We start from the raw sequence: 20,469 nt of genomic DNA on the forward strand, positions 1-20,469 counted from the left end.
GGAAGCCAGTATGTTCAAACATCGTGATGTTCACGGTAACATTTTAGAAACTGCTCTTCAGCAATCCTCTACCTATAGATTGTGGCAACCAACAGTGCTATTGGAAATTTAGAAAGTTACTGAAAATACTGGAAATTTGCAGCAAAAACAAAAATACTAGAAGTGCACACATTTTTCACAAGCTATGAAGAGAAAACAGAATTTAATAGTTGAGCTGAGAATTCCTTCAGACTTTGGAATAATAACAAGAATGCTAAAAAGAAAGCACCTGAAAATGAAAACTTCAGTTCCTTAGCATTGACATTTTTGCTTTAAAGTGATGACTGGCTGAGCATTTTTCTTCAAGACTACTTGAATTCTCAGTCTTTCCAAGTCATGAAAAACAGAGTTCTACTTAACAGCACCTTTTACAAACAGAAGATGGCTCAAAGTGCTGATCAGAGGATACAAACACGGCATGATTTTTTATATTCCCAGCGGTAATTGACTGAACTAGTTTACATTCGATAACTTTGAACAGAAAACTGAAGCAGGGAAATGTCATTTTTTTTTTTAAAAAGTACTGGATAATTGATCAATTAATGTAGGAACTCTCTTTTTCATTCATAGAACGTGAGCATGGCAAGGTCAGTATTTGATGCTGATCCCTAATTGCCTTCCAGATGAAAGTAACAAAATGCATGTAGCTTTGAAGGGAACATGGAGGGGCCAGTCTAAGTCAATGGCGCCCTTGGTTTCGTAAGTGATACAGTTGGCAGGAACCCCCTGCAATCCTCAATACAGCAATTAACTCATTTAATACTTCAAGTCAGGACTTATTCACTTCATGGTAAAGTCCTGGGGAGTGTTGCTGAACAAAGAGACCTTAGAATGCAGTTTCATAGTTCCTTGAAAGTAGAGCCATAGATAGACAGGATAGTGAAGGCATATAACATGGCTGCCTTTATTGGTCAATGCATTGAGTGTAGAGGTTTGGGAGGTCATGTGAGGCTGTGCAGGACATCGATTAGGCCACTTTTGGAATAATGCATGCAGTTCTGGTCTCCCTGCTATAGGAAGGATATTGTGAAACTTGAAAGGGTTCAGAAAAGATTTACAAGGATGTTGCCAGGGTTGGAGGGTTTAAGCTATATGGGAGCAATATGAGACTGAATAGGCTGGGGCTATTTTCCCCGGAACGGAGGTTGAGGGGTGACCTCAGAGAGCTTAATTATGAGGGACATGGATAGGGTAAATAGACAAGGTCTTTTCCCCCAGGATTGGGGAATCCAAATATAGGGGGCACAGGTTTAAATGTAGACGTAAAAGTTTAAAGCGGGCAACTTTTCCACGCAGAGGGTGGTACGTATATGGAATCAGCTGCCAGAAGTGGTGGAAACTAGTACAATTACAACATTTAAGAGGCATCTGGATCGGTATATGAACACGAAGGGTTGAGGGGGATATGGACGAAATGCTGGCAAGTAGGACTAAAATTATTTAGAATATCTGGTCGGCATAGACAAATTGAGTCGGAGTGTCTTGATATGTTAAATAAAAAAATTATATCAAAGAAGTTGAGTTTTTCCAGGTGGGTTAAGGTAGATGGAAGGGAGATTTGATACAAGTGCATAGGATAGTGACAGTTTCAGATAATGTAAATAAGGCTTTTCCATTAGCCGACAAGTCCACACATTTAAAAAGTATCAGTTAGGGGTTGAAAGGGGAATGTAAAACGATACGCTCTCATCCAGACTGGGAATGATCTGGAACTCTCTACCTGTGAGGATTGTAGAAGTGGATAGTATCAAAAGAAAATGGGCTGGGAAGAAAGAGAAAAAGAAACTTGTAAGACTTTGAAGATTAATGGACAATGGGACTGACTGGATCGCTCTGTAGAGAAGTGGCATGTACTCGAGTGGTGTTGCCTGCTTTAGTAATTTAGTGATTCTCCATCCTTGCTTTGGTTTATATGGCTACTTGCATTTTCCAAATAATCAGTTTCAGGATCAGACAGACACCCAGGAGCCTCCATTCCACTCTTACCAGAGGAAATGCTTGCAACAAAATAAATTAGTTTTCCTGAATCTAATAAATTGGATTATCTTTTCTTAAAAAAGGACTTGCACTGATATAACAATTTTCATAAAGTTGGAATACCTGCCACTTCCTTAAGTGATTTACAACAAATGAGATGAACTGCAGTTAGCCCTTCAACACGTTTCCCAGCAGTTAATTTGCACAAAGTGCCACAAACATTAATGTGATAACATTCAATTAAATTGTTGATTAGTAATGTTGAGAGATACACATTGCCAGGCCACTGGACAGAACATGCCTGCATTTCTCTAAAATAGTTCTATCGATTTTTAGCATCCATCTGATCGGTCAAGTTTGGCCTCAAATTTAAAATACCACTAAAGCATTCATTCCATCATTAGAATTAGAATACATTTGCCCTAACTGTTTTTAGACCTTTACTAAAGTCAGAATGTCTCTTTAAGATCCATTTAAATGGTGCATGCATGTGTGCATAAGCGCAAAAGACTGATAAACCAGATGTATGTGTGGTTCAACATACTGCAGAAAAGAGGAAGCATATTCACTTCAATGGTCACGTAATTCATGGTATAAAAGGTTTTACTAGTCACTCCCCGGTTTTACCCTTAGCAGACTGCAGAGATCATGTTGATTTCCTCCTTTAGGCCACCACTAATGGGAAACATAAAGCAGTCCTCAAAAGATAGCTTAACACAAAATGGCTGCTTGCAGTCAAATAACAAACAGAAGTTCAAATAAGACTGATAATGCAAGCTATGTTGTCCGAGTTGAGCCAAAATGGCAAAGGTCCAAAAAAAAGTACAATCGCTTTGCTTCACACCTGCAATCCAGAACAAAACTGAATAAGTTTAGACCCTGCTTCATAAGGATCTGCTCACAACCACAAACAAGGATGGAGGCTGTAAATTTCAAACTGTATACATTCCTTCCAAATGCTGCACTCTCCCTGTGGAAATCACATTCCTGCAGGAAAGGAAAGCCGCCTGTGCTTAATCGCACCCTCTTGTCTGTCAAAACTTTTTGTTTGTTTAAAAAAAAAGATCGCAACCCATACTTCCTGTTTAATGTTAAATCAATTCCAGCAGTTTATACTCTTGCAATCTATTTGTTTAAAATTTAATCAGATTAACCATAATATCTAGGAATCAGGATGTTCAAAAAATTGACAAGCATGCCGTGCACCTATATTAAAGCAAGTCTGTGCTGATTGCTCAGGTCCTTGAATTAGTAAATTTAATAATTCCAGCCTCAGATTATTTTACCAGGACAATCGTCACAGTTTTCTACCACACCACGAAGCAGGAAAATAGTAATATTCTTCAGCTACATTTAGTCTGAGGAAAAATGGCAAATTACAAATCTAATCCACAGACACCAAATCTGGTAAATTTTATTAACAACTCATGAATTGGATAACACAACCAAAGATTTTTATCTGAATGTGACATCACGATGCAACAAAATAAAGTGGGGGTTGCAAGAACACAGTGACCTTGGATGTACAAATTAAGGTGGCAAGACAAGTTCAGAAGCCATTTTAACCCTACTCTTATTAATACGGTACAGTGTAAAAGCAGAGAAGTTGTGCTAAACCTTTACAAATCACAGATTAGGCCTTGGCTGGGGTACTATGTACAATCTTGGGTGCCACATTTAAGCGGGCCTTAAAATGGACGCAAAGGAGATTTACCAACGTTTGTGAGAAGATTTGTAGCTCGGGTGCTCGTTGCTGTGGTTCTGTTCGCCGAGCTGGAAGTTTTTGTTGCAAACGTTTCGTCCCCTGTCTAGGTGACATCCTCAGTGCTTGGGAGCCTCCTGTGAAGCGCTTCTGTGGTGTTTTACCAACATATTTCTAGTAATGTGGAACTTCAGTTGTATTATTCTTCTCCTTCTCAAATCTCTTAAATGCCTTGCCCCCACCGCCGGAGCTTTCAGAGATTTCTGCACACCTCAAATTCAGGCCTCTTTGTGATTCTCGGATTTTAACTCTCCACAACACACAGCTTTGGCTTCAGCTGCTTTGGTCCTATTGCATGGACTTCTCTTCCTCAATGTTTTTACATTGTTTTAACCTTCTAATTTGCTCCTTAATCCCAAACTTTGTCGAAGGCTTTGGTCACCTGTAGTAATATGTCCATGTATCAAACTTTGTAAATACAATATGCATATAAAAAAGGTGTTGCTAAAGGAAGACTAGAAATGAATCATAAAATCTCTACAGTGTGGAAACAGGCCATTTGGCCCAAGTCCACACCAATCCTCCAAAGAGTATCCCATGCAGACCCATTCCTCTACCTTATTACTCTACATTTCCCTTAACACACCTAAACCTGAACATTATGGACAATTTAGCATGGCCAATTCACCTAACCTGCACATCTTTGGACTGTGGGAGGAAACCGGAGCACCCAGAGGAAACCCACACACACACACACACACAGGGAGAATGTGGAAACTCCACGCAGACAGTCGTCCAAAGGTGGAATCGAACCCAGGCCCCTAGTGCTGAAAGGCAACAGTGCCAACCACTTAGCCACCATGCCACCCTTAGATCAGAAGTTATGGGGCAATTTAAAAGGGGCACCCACAATCATATTTTTCAAAGGATAAATAAAGAGAAACTGCTTCCAGTGACAGAAGACAGGAACCCAATGGGCACACTGAAATTAACTGGCAAAAGGTTAGGAGGGGAGAGGAGAAAAAAAAAAGAGAAATGTGTTTTCACAGCAAATCACTACATTTACCATCCTTCTGGGCAAAGCAGTTTCAATAGGAACATTCAAAAGGAATTTGAATAGCATCAAAGGGGAAACAATTTGCAGGGCTATGGGGAAAGGACAGGGGATTGGAATTAATTTCAAAGAGTTGGCACAGCCACGAGTGGGTGAATAGCCACATTCCTTGCTGTGTTATTTCACAACTGAATATAGGAAATTAAGGTTTACTTTCATGTGGCTTGGGAAAGAGGAAAAAAACAACAGACCTGCGAGTAACAACCAGATTGCCTGGTACAGAACACAGATACATTGCTTGCCTTAGTGGGAATTGGCACCACAGAATGGCATATAATATACAAGAATACTTAATGCCGATCTACCCATTTAAATGTTTTTGTACCTTGGTTCATCTTTTTAGGATTGCTATACATCACACCTTGGAATCTAATGAATCGAAAGCTAATAGCAAAGGTAAAATCATGTAGGCTACTCTCTCAATAGAGACAACTGGTGGCGGTATAACACCTGTCAGCCCTTTCCCAGGGTCTGACCAAAGGAACATTCCAGTCTATTCCCTGGATTTGAGCATCACATTCAGTGGTTTGCCCACCTGCTGGAAATACTCAACATTTCCTCACATCCTAAGAATTCTAAAGAAACCACGCAATTCTAGGTAGGCATACACCAGCTTTGCCTTATCCTTAACAAAAAGATATGAACCAGCAGCACTGGATTTATTATTCAGCAAATTACTAACTAACTTGCTCACACTGCCTGAACGGAAAGATATACACATATTTAAGTACATTCAGCTGATTACAAGGATTTAATTCGCAAAAACTCATACCATTATGCGATGGTCTAACTACAATTCAAAGTTGCTATATTTCAGTCAACTGTGAAGTCAAAAGTTTATCAAGCATAAACTACTTGCTGTCCTAATTCAATTTCTGAATTTGAGCAACATGATCATTTCAAGCAAAAATTATTTTGACTGAATAGAATGATCAAAACTGCACATAAGCCCTTATATGTATTGCTTCTGGGATATTTATAAATAACCCCTCTGCCCTCTTCTTAGGAGGTCAAAATGATCTCTACAGAGGCAGAGGCAATCAAGTCACATAATGCTAGTTTTTTTGGCTTTAAAACATTCCATAACCATTACCCTACTTAAAAGAGGCAACAATGCAGATATAGCATCCAATTTAAAAATGTGCCTATTCAATTAAGTGTAAGTTTTACTTTTTGGCACAACCTAAACTGAACCAAACCACTGAGTCAGTAAAACCAGGGTCTAGGGAAGATTAGGCACATAATTACTCCGAAGGCCTCCATTTTAAGATGAATTACTTAAAAGGCTGTTGCTCTTCTTCACTTCGGTTATTGCAGACAAACTTCCATTTATAATGCACGATTCATAGCACATAAAACAAGGATGCAGATGAATGTTGGCGAGTACTTTTTAATTTGTTATACAGTCATGTCAAGCAGCTCAAATTTATCAACTTTAATACAATAATAATTTTTATATTAAAAGCACTACAGACAAAATCAATAACAGGTGAAAGATGGAGATATTAGATTAGATTACCTACACAGTGTAGAAACAGGCCATTCGGCCCAACAAGTCCACACCTACCTTCCAAAGAGTATCCCACGCAGACCCATTCCCCTACCATATATTTACCCCTGACTAGCGCACCTAACACTATGGGCAATTTAACACGGCCAATTCACCTGATCTACCCATCTTTAGACTGTGAAAGGAAACCTACACAGACACAAGGAGAATGTGCAAACTCCACAGAAAGTGGCCAGAGGTGGGAATCGAACCTGGGTCCCTGGCACTGTGACGCAGCAGTGCTAACCACTGAGCCACCAGGCTGCCCCAAATGCAAAGTGGCCCCAGTGAGATATTAAAGTGGGTGATTAAAAGTTTGATCAAAAGGATGAGGTACTCCAAAGTTATATTCCTATTAACATTTTAAACTAAATTAGACTAATACTAATACCAGGAATACCAGGGATTTTGCCAATACTGAATGACAAGTGCAATTTCTATTGTACAGCAGAGACATACAGAAGAAAAATCCCAACTTCAACCTAAACACAATGTTCAATTAATTTTTGTTGGGTTGGTAGTAAGGGTTCGAAAGGGCACTGATTGGCTTGAACGTTCCTGATAAAGTGTATAGCCAGGCATCTGGCTTTCTTTCCTCTGGAAAATTGTGTCTAAATGAAATATATTTCAGTTGTGATCACTCTCCGTTGTATAGCTGACTGACACTCATTAAATTCATTTGACCGTAGTAACAGAACCACAGCCTTTCTAACCCTATTTTGTGGCAATGTGAAAGCACTGAAGAGTCGAAAGAAAATAAGAATACACTAACACTTGTGTAAAGGAGAATAATGTACAAACATAAAAGGGTGAAAACTAAAGACCAGATGTCTTATTAACATTACAGTATAAACTCTGATTTCAGCTCCTCTTTGTTCGTTTACCACATAAGTCAAGGATTCTGTACGTACAATTGACAACTACAGATTATTAACCGTCAGCACAAACCTGCTAGTAATAACCAACAATGAAACAAGTCTGTGCAGTTCCACTAGAAGAATGTTTTCTTCCAAATCTTGGGAGGTACAGTTCCACAATCACAGACCCCTTTTGCAAGAGTTGTAAGCTGCTGCAGTAAGACTCAAAACATTCTTTCCCCTTCGTGAAAAGACTGCATAGCTTCGCTGGTCAATGCAATCTCAGATTTTAATGGGACACGCAACATAAAATTCATCAATGCTTGTTGGGTTTGAAAGGAGTTTCACTTGTGGAGGAGGATAATCATTAACTAGATTGCAAAGTAATTGTTGAATTAGTCAAGATACAAATCTGGAGTACACAAACAGCACCCAACGTTCCTAAGGAGACTATCGATCAGCTATTACAGCTCACCACATATAGCAATTTCATAGAATCTACTGTTCTGAAGGGGGAAAGAATTCAGGTATCTAGAGAAGAGCAAAGACTGTAACATGCAATTCTACTACAGTTAACTGGCTCTTCAGAATATTATTTGAGGGAAAAACAAACTTGACTTTGGTTCCCTTTTTCAAGTTAAGTGACATGTTTCATGATATCAAGTGATATGTGAACTGTTCAAGCAGGATGTGACTGTACAAAATGTGTTTGACTAGTACAGCAGATTGACAGTACGCTGTATCTAAGATCAGAACAAAGAACAGTACAGCCAAGTCCCCCCGTTCGGGCCTACTGGCGATGTAATCATTTTTGCCAGTTTACACTCAGCTTCTTCCATGGATCTATATTTAACGTGAATTTCAGCAATTAATCAGCACCTGCATTTCTACAATTAATCCCTTTCTTCCATGCCAGATTCAACCTGTGCTCAAGGACAGCTCATCATTCTTGATATAGATTTTGAAGTCAGAAGAGAATCTCCTGCAGACTAGCAAGTTAGAGCTGGTACTCCTGACACATATAGGCAAACCAACTGAATTGTTGCATCCCAGTAACTATATTTAAGTTACTTCAAAACTTCCACAAAGGAAACAACATGAATATCTCGTCTCCCAGTCAGAGACTAAGGAGCAAACAATTTCATGTCTCTTATGCTTTCCAAATGCTTTGCAGAAAGCTGACCCATTTGTGGTAGTTAGTATGGAATTAAATAAGAACAAAAGCACAGGGAGTGAAGTAATAGCAGGAGATAATCAAAGCAGGCATGATAGAGCAGCTAGATATCACATCTGGATCATTACTTCAATATCTTCCTCGTGCATCAACCATACAGTACACATCTATACGATTGTGTAACTATGTTAGTTTAGACATAATCTGAGCAAACTAATGTGGAGAAGGAAGTCTGGTTTACTGAACACAATCATATTATCGAGACCACTACTAGAGTCCGTCAGCCTCCAAATAATCTAGAGTTTCACACTTTCCAACTGATCCAGGACACAAACATTGCTCAAGTATCTGCTGCTATATGTAAACTCAACTAATCACGGTCAAAAGGAAGCCCTATCTAGTCATCAAAATTGATGCCCTTTCTTTGGAGCAATTAGAATGAGGGACAGTACTAATATCTGAACTACTCCAATTTGGAGATTACTTCAATGGGCTGTCTTTCGCCTTTAATTATAACCATCTGCCATTTCCAGCTTTAGAAATGATCAACTAAAATGCACTGATTACTACAAGATGACAACATCTTTATCGAGATTGCCTGAAATACTTGATGAACCATTCAGACACCGATTCTTTTTGCTCATCTTGCACAGAAAGGGTGTTGTTGGATAGAACTCTATAATAGGAAGGACTAAGGAACATAAGCTTCAACCTGAAGAAAGAAACAAAGCCTCTCTCAAATGAGATGGATCTGCATTAGTGTAAAATGTGAAAAGAGCAAGAGGGAGGCTAGGGAAGGTGGGATGATGCAGGTGGAATAGATCGGGGAAGGCAGAGAGAGTAGGGTGGGAGGCAGGCGGAGTGAAGTCGGGTAAGTGCAGAGATGAGAGGGAGAGATCAGGGCAGGGCACGAGCAGGGAGATTGAACAAGTGGGGGAGAAATAAAATTTGGGTGGGTGCGTGGAAGCAGGGACAGAATGCAAGGTTGGCGCTGGGGGGGTTGGGGACAAATATGCAAATGTAGAGCAGGTGAGAGAGAACTGAGTGGGGGAGCCACAATAAAGCAGGTAATGTCCAGGACAGGGAAAGCAGCAGGTTAGGGAGGAAAAGAGAAGGAAAGGAAGTAAAGAAAGAGGGAGTAGATCTCGGCAAACACTGATTCAATGTCACAAAATATATGAGCCACTGGACCCTCACCTATGTCATGGAGACTACATTGGACGTGTAGCTTCCCAGCATTACCATAAACAGTATATGGACATTAAGCTGGCATGCCTCTCCTTCTTTTAAAAGAGATTGCCCAATAATTATTTAACTCAGCCAGTGAAAGAGATTGATTGAGGTGTGGTTAAGTATCAATATGAACTCAAGAGTTTATGATTTACACCTTATAATCAAATAAATCCTTGGACCACTGACTGCATTAACTAATCCAAAAGCTTGACATTCATTAGTTGGAGAAGTGAATTTCTATGCATTAAGTCAAAAAGTGATCTGTAATAACAAGATACAAAGTCACAGAGAATATTTAACACTGGCATACTAATGCCCTCTAAAGGACAAAGATAAAATCAAGGCTCCTTAATATTGTGTTGTAAAGTTTAAACTTGGTGTCCTCTGAATCTGCTGTGACCTCACCAGTGACAGATGTCAACATCACCATCTCAACAAATCAAAATGCTGTCTCCAGACATTACCCAAATGCAGTAATGCAAATTCTAGGACAGAACATTTCAACTTATGCATTATGGAAATTTGTAAATCCCATTATATTACTAAAATCCAACGGATAGCATTGGAGGAGCTAAATGTCACTGATCTCCTCCTGGCTGACTTATTTATTACAGCCATCAAGAGATGCAATTGAAAAAAAACACTTGGTTGTTCTGTATCTTCTGATCAGATTTTAACACCGACAGAAATCAGTTTGAAATAAATGTGGCACAGCCTTTTGGAAAGTGCATATAGTAAGAAAGAGAAGATTGAAAAAAAACTGAAGACAACACAGACTGACCATTTTCAGCTTCAAGTGTGAAGATTTTCACATTCACCTTGCTGGCCATAACATTTTGGTACATTATAGAACAAACATTTAAGACATTTATTTTCACTGACAGAGTTAAAGGAAAAGCCTTAAATGCTAGTTTATCTCTATTAATAAGAAAATTTGCAAACAATTAGAATGATTAGTCAATACACCTAATTAGAATGATTAGTCAATACACCTGAAAGAGGATGACATTTTGGCAAGCTTCGAGAGAGATGTAAATCCACATTTTTTAAAAAGTTTCAACATTGTGTCCCAATGGCACTCCAATACAAAATTAAGAGGTCATAAAATGTCATAAGATTCATTGTTTTACTTCAGATTTCTACTATACAATTTTTGTATTCAGCATTGTGGTGGAAAACACACGCATTTTAATTGAGGATGAAAACTGAAGATCAACACATTTGTTAGGCAAATAAAAAGCTAGTTATATGATAGCACAAGTCACATAGCATTACAACTTGGATTTTAAGTCAAAGGCACAGCCAGTGGATTGACAAACTGTGGCAGTGACGTGACCTGGTTGATATCAAGCAAACAAACTAGCCAGCATCACTAGGTACAATGTTGAACATTTTATATAAGTAAGGTGCCACTGCATTTCTAAGTTTGCTTGAATCAATGTTTTAAAAAGAAAACCAAGGTTCTGTCAAAAAGGCTTGGTTTGGAAACTCACCTCACTGGAGGTTACGCAAACTAACATTTTGCTGTTGATTTTGGCATGTTCTGAATAGCTCTGACAGACAAAAAGTGTCAATTTCTGCAACCGCATCCTGCAGCAGCGATGGGAGCAGCAGCTGATGTAATAGCAAAACACTGGCACCAACATGTTTATACTGGTGACTTGCCACAGTGGCTTCAACAGTCCTAGCAACAACTAGCCCGACAGAGATCACTGGGATTGAGAGTTTGATTTAAGCAGGGCTGAAATCTCATTAAGAAAGCTTTCTGTTATTGTATTTGCACTCATTCTTACCCACACTCCTTAATGGAAGTGAAATCATAAGTCAGTTAAATGTTTTCAGCTAAGAACTAGGATGAACATTGCTGCCAACTTCACTAATGCATCATATGCTCCCCATAGTAAATGCAAGTTTATGCAGAGAAAATGGGGGAGGGGCTGTCAAGAAAATTGTTAGGTACATGATCCTTTTTAAACTTTCTCACTTCAAATTAAGTCAGATTAGTGTCCATTTTCATTACATCCATTAACACCAATGGCACTCCAGTCCCCTCTCTGGTTAAGAAGTTCACAGGCCGAATGCATGACGAGTTGAAAGACCTAGAGAAGTACTTCAACTGCTCTTAATGATCTAGCATTATTAACTGGTGAGATGGGGAGAGAGAGAAATCACACAGAATTTCTTGCTATTGATTACTTTGGAGTGTATAGGTGTGGGTATCAGGTAAAGACAGGATTAGATTTCGTACTGGCCCCACGCACCTCTCCTCACTAATAGTTATTTATGATGCAGCATCACCGCCGAGGGTTGAACATGAAAAAAAATGGTCCTCTTGGAAGAACCAGCACTTCCAGGATCAGGCAGACTACAAGAGAAGAGAACATGTGCCACAAGGAAGTGAATACCTGACTGAAATTGGACACATCAATACCTTCAGTACCTAGTATTCAACTTACAACTATATATTTGGCAGCAAGGCTATTGAATTAAGCACTTTTAATTAAAAATACTTTCTTTTATGAAAGACCAAAATGTTTGAGGCTATTGTTGCTCCCCCAAACAAAGCCACAATTTGTTAAACATCTGTATTTTTAAACAAGGTAAGGGAAGGCTCCAGTTTGGCTACAGAAGTCTAGATACCGTTCTACAACTCAAGAAGTTTAAAGTGAGTAACTGAACAAGGAGGCATCTCAGGTTGAGTCACTAATGTGCTCAGATATTTGAGTTCAGTCAACAGCCTTTGATTAAGGAGGGTGATGCTGTCAGACTTGCTCAGCATTACAAGTGACAAGAGACCTTTGCTGACTATCTTATTCATGACATGGGTAACTACTTTTGACAGTTTACTACAAATGTCCATGTACTAAAGGTGGAGATGCATGATTGTATATTGTTGCCACTTTGTGATGAACCTGTCATCTTCCAGGTTTGGAGCCATTTAAAAAGTTAACAGATCAATAATGAAGCTTGATCATATCTGAAACAAAAACAGACAAATCCTTTCAATTGCCAATGTTCCAGTGGACAATATAAATGGCCTGGTTTATAAAAAGCAAACCAGTTGCTCACCTACGTCCTCATCTGCATCCTGGTAGACGGAGAGATCCTGTTTCTGGTAAGCCTGCAACTCTTGCTTCTGATTCATAAGCAGCTCTTGTTTAATTAGCAAATCTGGCTTCTGGTTTCCCCAGTCTTCCAACTGAGTTGGCTGCACCTCCCGGCTGTCATCCAGGTTAATAGTGTCTGATTTTGCGTCCTGGTACAGTCCGCTGCTGTCGATAAGGACTGGCTGATAGGCGTGTGGTTCCCACACAACAGGCACCCGCCCGAAGACCTGCTCCAGCTGCTGAAACGTGTAGTTACAGGTTCTCTTACCCCGACCACGTTCCTTTACTCGACTATAGCACCTCTTTAGAGTCTGTGAGAGAAAGAAAACACATTAGACTCCAAAATCAGTGCATCACTTCCAAGTCAAAATCATAACTCATCACAACAATTCATTCTCTCTTGAAACCACAGAATTGCAGAACATCTCAACTCAGTCTTCCCATCCATCCACCAGGCAGATTCAGAAATCCACCCTTTTGCATTTTTGAATCAGTAATTCTTGTTCAACCTGCCTCCTTCCAGTTCTTGATTAGTATGTTGAAAGCCCAAATTTTCCTAATTTATTTTGAGAAAAAGGATGAACTTATTCAATTATTCCTGGTTATCCTCCACATGACCAGGAAAAGCTGATATGCTCTCCTGCAATATAAAAATTAGCACACCGTGTTACACCTTGGTGACAAAGACACCTCCCATAACAAAGTTAAAAATCACATAACACGAGGTTATAGTCCAACAGGTTTAATTGGAAGCACTAGCTTTCAGAGTGCTGCTCCTTCATCAGATGAAGGAGCAGCACTCCGTAAGCTAGTGCTTCCAACTAAACCTGTTGGACTATAACCTGGTGTTATGTGATTTTTAACTTTGTACACCCCAGTCCAACACTGGCATCTCCAAATCATGCCTCCCATAACAGAGTGCCAAGCAACTAGTTTTGCTATCACTGCTTTACCACATTATGCATGAAACACAGCTGTGTTTCCTACCACGAGGGTTACTATAAGCAAATTACAATAAACAGCAATTCCTCATTTCCCCTTGGATACAGTCCAGAACTAAAAATCCACACCAGGATTAATGCACTTGCAAAGGAATAGGTACCCCTAAATATGTACTCCTAAAGTTTTAGAGCATACATCCATTCTGAGACTGCACACACCTAGGTTGAGAAGCAAGTTTGCATACAAGGTAATGGGAATCATTAAAAAGGTCTTCAATGTTGAGAGTTATTTGCCACTTAACGATATTCATCCAATCTAAGCAACACAAACAATCAGATCAGAGGGTTTTCTGTGACTGATTCCCAAACAGACTGAGCTTACCTGTGGCCCTACCATGCATAGTAGTGAACTCAAGGGTCCTCTCCCAGTAAGAAACAAGGAACAGTGCCTTGTGTCAGAGTCAGGTTCGTGTACTCATTAAATGGAACAGGATAGTGTTGAGCTACTCAATAAGACCATTCCCCAAGTAAAATATAAACAGGAAATGTTGGAGATACTACTCGATCAACCAGCATCTCTGAAGAGAAAAGGCCACACAAGCTGAAACATTTCCCTCAAAGGATGCACACACAACCTGACTTATTTCCTTACAAAATGCTGAGTAATCTGTGGTGCCTATAGTATATTCTGTTATTTGACAAGAAACAGAAAACAATACAACTAGTGCTTTATACTAACCTCCATCATAAGTGGAACAACTGGCAATCAGCGTCATCCACAGCATTTTATTTACACAACAGAAGCATGCTGCTTTGATTTAAAAATAAATTTACCTTGCAGCCACAGAGTGCTGGTCTAAAATAGCACTAGAGATGAGAAATTGTCAGAGGATCATTAGTCTACAGAATCCTCTTTTCAGAAGGCAAGGTCATTGAATTGACTCAAGGCTAAGTTCCATAGATTTGATAGACAAGAGAGTCAAGGGTTATTGAGGCAGCCAGGAAAATTGAGTTGAGAATGGAATCAGATCAGCCATGATCTTATTAAATACAACAGGCTCAAAAGTTTGATGGGACTCGTGCTCCTACGTTCCACTTTGAGCGATAGTCAGTCGTCTTCACTTTGTAAGCAAATGGTTTGTACATTGGTTATGTTGTTATTATTAGGGAAGGAAATTAAAATCAAGAGGTATCCCAATATTTACATGTTTTTAGTTATGGTAGGAGTGAAAGCATAATGAGATTGTGTTCTTTAAATCTCAGTTGCTTCATTGCATTTTGAAAGATGCAACACGTTAAATTTAAAACTGTAGGAGGTGAAACAAATACTGATGATCCTGCCAAAGTCTGTTATGTATTTTTTTTTAACATGATTATTTCACACACATTCCACCTCTGTTCCATTTCAGAGTTGTCAGTTTTGCATAGAACACACTGTTCTTGTCCACCAAAAAAAAACCTGACAACTTTCTAAGCAATACAGAATACGGATGAGAAGTAAGATGTTCTACAGATCGTATATCCCAACAACTTAGTGAAACTGGCTAGGGGATTGATGCCTTCCTCAACATAAAGGTTAAGAGTTTGAATTAAAAGCACAAATGAATTGAGAGAGTAAAAGGTGAATTTAATACTAATTCTCTGGTTTTGGTACCAGAGTCTCCCCCTTTGAAGTCCCACTTTTTTTGATCACCAAGCAACAGTTCAAAGATAACTGTAATGCACGATCATTACTTTCAGCTTGCAGAGTACACACATTACCCAAATGGAGCAACCTCACCATTTCTTAATTTTACTGTCCCAACTTTATACTGGTTAGGGGTGATATGACAGTCTTTTATATGCGTTACCTTGCTTGCTTTTTTTTAAAAAAGTAATCCAGTAGCATGAAATGTAACAATTCAAATAGAAGATTTTGACCCCAGAGACAATGAGCTAAATGGTGGCTGCAGCTTCCTTTGAAGTTCCCAATACCACTATTGCAAGAATGGACAAGAGGGAGTAAACAAAAGAAATGGATCCAAGTGTGTACATATGGTGATTGTATAAGAAGCATTACTACTGCTCACAAAAAAGGTATTTGACCTGAAACGTAATTCTGCTTCTCATCATAGATGTTGCATGGCCTGAGTATTTACAGTACTTTCGCTGTTTTAAACGCAGGGTATTATTTAATGGTTTGCCAGCAGAATACTAGTCACAGTATGGCATCTTTATTACTTTAGGTGGTTATTGAGGACAAAGGTACAAATTACTGGTTTAACTCCTGGTTCAGCTGATAGCACTGAGTCAGGGAGAACTGCATTGTTGGAGAAACCATAATTCAGTTGGGGCATTGACGAAGGCCTTATTCAGATGACTGTAGAAGCACTGTCAGGATAGCAGTGAGTATCGAGGTGAACACGAGCAAATGGATTACTTTCATTCATTCATGTGGTTATTGTATTTGCATTTGGAGGCTACTGCACTTTAACAAAGTAGGCAATTGTGTACAAACTGCTTTCAGCCATGACGTGCGTAATATAAGTTTATGTTTTCAACAGATGACTTAAATGCTATTTCTAATTAGTAGATTGCATGTTATTTGCAGGCCATAATTTACTACTGTTCATGCATTTTAGGCTAAGAATTGGGGATAGACAAGCTATTTATGTAGAGAGCAAATGGCGTACAGGGCATTAAGTTTAGACCAGTGAGGGGCAAGAAACATGCTTACCTTGCAGGGCGTGAGTTACTAACTGTATAATATATTAATTGAAGCCAAAATTCATAATTATGAATTTATTTGCAAACTATATGTTTGTTACCTAGTTTAGTTTCTTGTTTGTATTAATGGGCTGATTCAGGTTTAGAATGTCAATTCTACTTGTGAATATAATACTGTTAAGTTTGTTACAAAAATCTAACTTTAGACACATTTAAGGAGTTGAAAACAGAATCTCCATGCTGCCTCAGCTGCTGTGGAGTTTCATGGAGTCACAGAGATGGAACCAGCCCATGCCAACCATAACCCTGAACTAAACTAGTCACATCTGACTGCAACTGGCCCATACTCCTCCAAACATTTCTTATTCACGTACTTATCTAAATGTCTTTTAAACATAACTGTACCCACATCCACCACTTCCTCTGGAAGTCCATTCCATAAACAAACTGTTTAAAAAAAACTGCCGCTCATGATTTTAAAAAAGAATTCCCCCCCCCCCCACCTCATCTTAAAAAAAGCCCTCTTGAAATCCCCCTCCTTAAGGAAAAGACACTGCCATTCACCTTATCTATACCCCTCGTGATTGTATAAACTTCTGTAAGGTCACTGCTCAACCTCCGATGCTCCAGTGAAAATGTCCCGGACAATCCAACCTCTCCTTATAACTTAAACACTCCATTCCTAGCTACATCCTGGCAAACCTTCTCTGAACCATCGTCAGCTTAATAATATTCTTTGTATATTAAAAAAAGAGACCAGAACCACACAGTTCTCAAGAAGAGGCCTATTTTCCTTCCTATTTTCATTTCCTCTGAAGAGTACTCAACTTCTTACCTTTGTTTACAAGATAAAAGACTACCTTTGAATGTGCTCCAAGTTGTTTTAAATGTCATCATGATACTAGAATATAAAACAAAAAATATTTCACTGTAGCAGGGTTTTTAACTCTGCCTTTCATCCCAAACTAAAGAATTTGTTACACTTCTTCAGAATTTCTTATATTGACTAATTGGGCATTATACTACTATTTATAATTTTTTAAACCGATAATTCCCAAATATTTTTGTGCCTCAGTTTTATTTAAATAATATATTTACCTATTATTAAAAAACCTGATCAGGGATATCAGCTAATTAACTACACACTGTACACAGTAAGATCCTACAAACAGTTGATAAGTCGATAATCTGTTTTTATTACATTGACTAAGGAATAAATTCAGAGTGCTTCTGTGAGATATTGTAAAGCAAAGGGACTTTTAGCTCAGCATCTCATTCAAATGATGGCACTTTGATTGGTGTAGCACTCCCTTTAGTCCTGCACTGATACTAGACTATTCTAGAATAGATGTTTAATTAAGCAGTTGATGAAGTAATCACATATGAAAAATAGCACAAGTTGGAAAAAGTCACTCATCCATATAATACTCTAGTCAGACCACACCTTCAAGACTGCAGTCAATTTGAAATACTGAGGCACAATAATTCAAGCCCTGGATATAATCCAAAAAGGAAGCATAAGGCCAATTTTGTTCAAGAGAACCAAAATAAGTGAGAAACTGGAGAAATACAGCCTTATGAACATCAGAAAGAGGTGGCACTGGCAGAGCCTTGTGGAAGTATACAAGAACCTAAAAGTAGATCTAAATAATTAATCAAAAATGAAATATGGGAATCAGAGAAAAGGTCAAACATTGAAAGTTCAGTAAAATTTCAGATGTTACATGCAAGAAGAAACAATCAGTGCATGGTTTGAATATAGAACAATAAAATACCAGCCATCTAAGGTGCAACTGGATAGCAAAGAAGATACAGGGTTTTTTGGGATGGATAACCAAGAGGTTATAAATATAGAAATCCTGTTAAGTGTGGCAACATGCAGACTCCATTTAGCCAAGAAGCAAATTACTGCAAGGACAGTAGTCATTAATCATATACTATAGCAACTCTGCTAGTTATCATTGCCAGGCAAAAAGAAGCATGAATCTATCGCTGGGACTGTTGAATGCCCCACCCCCACAAAACTCCTAGAGAAAAAAATGCCCTGAACAAAAAAATACTTAAACTGAATCAATTTACAAAAAAGGTTCCCGTTACAAAGTGATATATAGTAAGTCACACAAAGCTACTAGCGGCAGAACCACAACAATTAGCGAGTCGCAGCAGGCCTACTAATGGCTAGAGAACATTAAGCCAGTTGTTGTAACCTAGTTAGCGATAAATTGGGGAGGGGGGCAGAAAGACAATTACTGGTGGCAGTACATTGAATTAGAAGCAGAAAGCTAATTTACTTGCTTCAGAATGTAAGATAGCTGTAGCAAATTATTTTTAGCAAGCGCGACGTTTAGTTACAGAAACTTATTGACGCAAAGGTGAGCTAGGATACTAATTACAAAATATTAGCTAGCACCATGTAACTAACAAATGTAACAAAGTTGCAGCATGGGGCACTAGTTAGTACGCCCCGAGTGCGAGTTATAAAGTACCGAATAAGCTGATTACTAGTTAGTTCACTAGTTAGGGTGTCGGGTACCTTGATTCTCTCCTTGCACTGGTTAGCGCTTCTCTCATAGCCCATTTCCCGCAGGGCCTGAGAGATGCGGTCGAATATGTGCGAGTTGCGCAGGTTGCCCTCCAGCACGTCCTGCAGCCTCTCGTCCCCCCACACGGCGATCAGCGCGTTTGTCTCGGCCGGGGTCCAGGAGATCCCGCGGCAGGCGGCAGGCCGGCTCGGGCTGGGCGCCGGGTTGTCGGCTGCGCCGCCCGTCCAGCTGGGGGTAGGCGGCTCGGCGGAAGGGTCTCCCACCACCTCGGCCCAGGCGGGAGCCGCGATGTCTAGCGGGGCCTCGGCCGCCGCGCTCGTCCAGCTCCGGCTCGGGGAGTCCGCTGCGCTGGGCGCCGCCATCGTCCACCGTCCACATCCGGGCACCGGCCCGGGGGGATGTGGGATACAGCGGGGCGTGCCCTTCACCTCCACAAGCACAAGGCACAGGGAGGAAGAAAGAACTTCAAAGCTCCACCGCCTTCAAGGGTATCACTTCAATAATAACGGATAGTATGAGGATGAATGTTTGAGGGGTGGGGTTTGGCGGGTGGAGGAATACAGGCCTAGAGGGGGCAGGGGGGGTGGGGGTGAAATGCTACTGCCCCGCACTAAAATGGCGGCCGGCCTATACCCCCGGGGGATTGTGGGGCCTCCTCCCTCCCTCGCGCCCGCGGCCCCCCGTCTCCAAAATGGCGCCGTCACATGGAGCGAGGGGTCACTTCTCATTCCTGGCGTGGAGCCGCTTAACTGGCAGCGGCCGCCCAATAGGCCACCACACCCCCTCTCCACCTCCACCTCCCCCTCCCCCCACCTTCAAAAAGAAACACACAGAGACACAGGCAAACGAAGGAATTCGATAATCGGCATTTCCCGTGACGCAAACGCAATCGGCTCGAACGAAGACAAACCGCCCCCTTTTTTCCTCTCTTCCCCGAGCACATGGGCCCGCGAGGACTCACCCCTCACCCCACCACCCACCGAAAACACGCTCTCGCCTAAAACAACAACATAAAATGGACGGCCCGCGGATTAGACTTTTTTTTTTATTCAGCTTCCGTTAGCGCCCCACGCGACGCTGAGGGCCGAGGCGCCAAGATCAGCGAAGGGGAAGCTTCTTGAGCGTGTTAATCGGGGCAGCTTTCTCTGCTGAAGAGGAGCCGGTGCCCCCCACAAAGATGGATCCTGCGGCCAAGGTGATCACACACGTTCGTGAGTTTCGGGGAACTCTCGGACTAGCCCTCAAAAATTGACCACCCAGCGACATTGTAACATTTTAACACAACGTATTTAACGCCCGTTATCTCCCTCCCGAGCACATTCACAGCTGTACGCAATGTTGAAAACACGAAGGAACGTACGTACTTTAGATTAAATGATAGCAGGTCATAGGGGAAGCGAGGCTGATGCCCCCTTCAAAGATGGCGGCGGGTGATGGCCGCGCGCTGGATTGTGGGATGGATATGGCGTAAGATGGTGGCCAGCAGGACAGCGTTCACTTGTTTTTGTCTGCACCTCATCATCTAAA

At 40.4% G+C, this 20,469-nt stretch overlaps 1 protein-coding gene across 1 annotated transcript in view; it reads right to left on the minus strand.

Moving 5' to 3' along the window:
* The window catches only part of LOC122540716 (myb/SANT-like DNA-binding domain-containing protein 2), a 33,956-nt gene extending 13,885 nt beyond the window's left edge, over positions 1-20,071 (minus strand). Inside the window, exons 1-2 of the mRNA XM_043676838.1 lie at positions 18,933-20,071; positions 12,715-13,063 (exon numbers count right to left, since the gene is read on the minus strand). Of these exons, the coding sequence (XP_043532773.1) occupies positions 12,715-13,063; positions 18,933-19,304 (721 nt within the window). The 5' untranslated portion in view covers positions 19,305-20,071. The remainder of the gene's footprint in view (positions 1-12,714; positions 13,064-18,932) is intronic.
* Positions 20,072-20,469: the final 398 nt, after the last annotated feature.

This window comes from Chiloscyllium plagiosum, chromosome 35 (assembly GCF_004010195.1).
Source record: "Chiloscyllium plagiosum isolate BGI_BamShark_2017 chromosome 35, ASM401019v2, whole genome shotgun sequence".
Classification (NCBI taxonomy): domain Eukaryota; kingdom Metazoa; phylum Chordata; class Chondrichthyes; order Orectolobiformes; family Hemiscylliidae; genus Chiloscyllium; species Chiloscyllium plagiosum.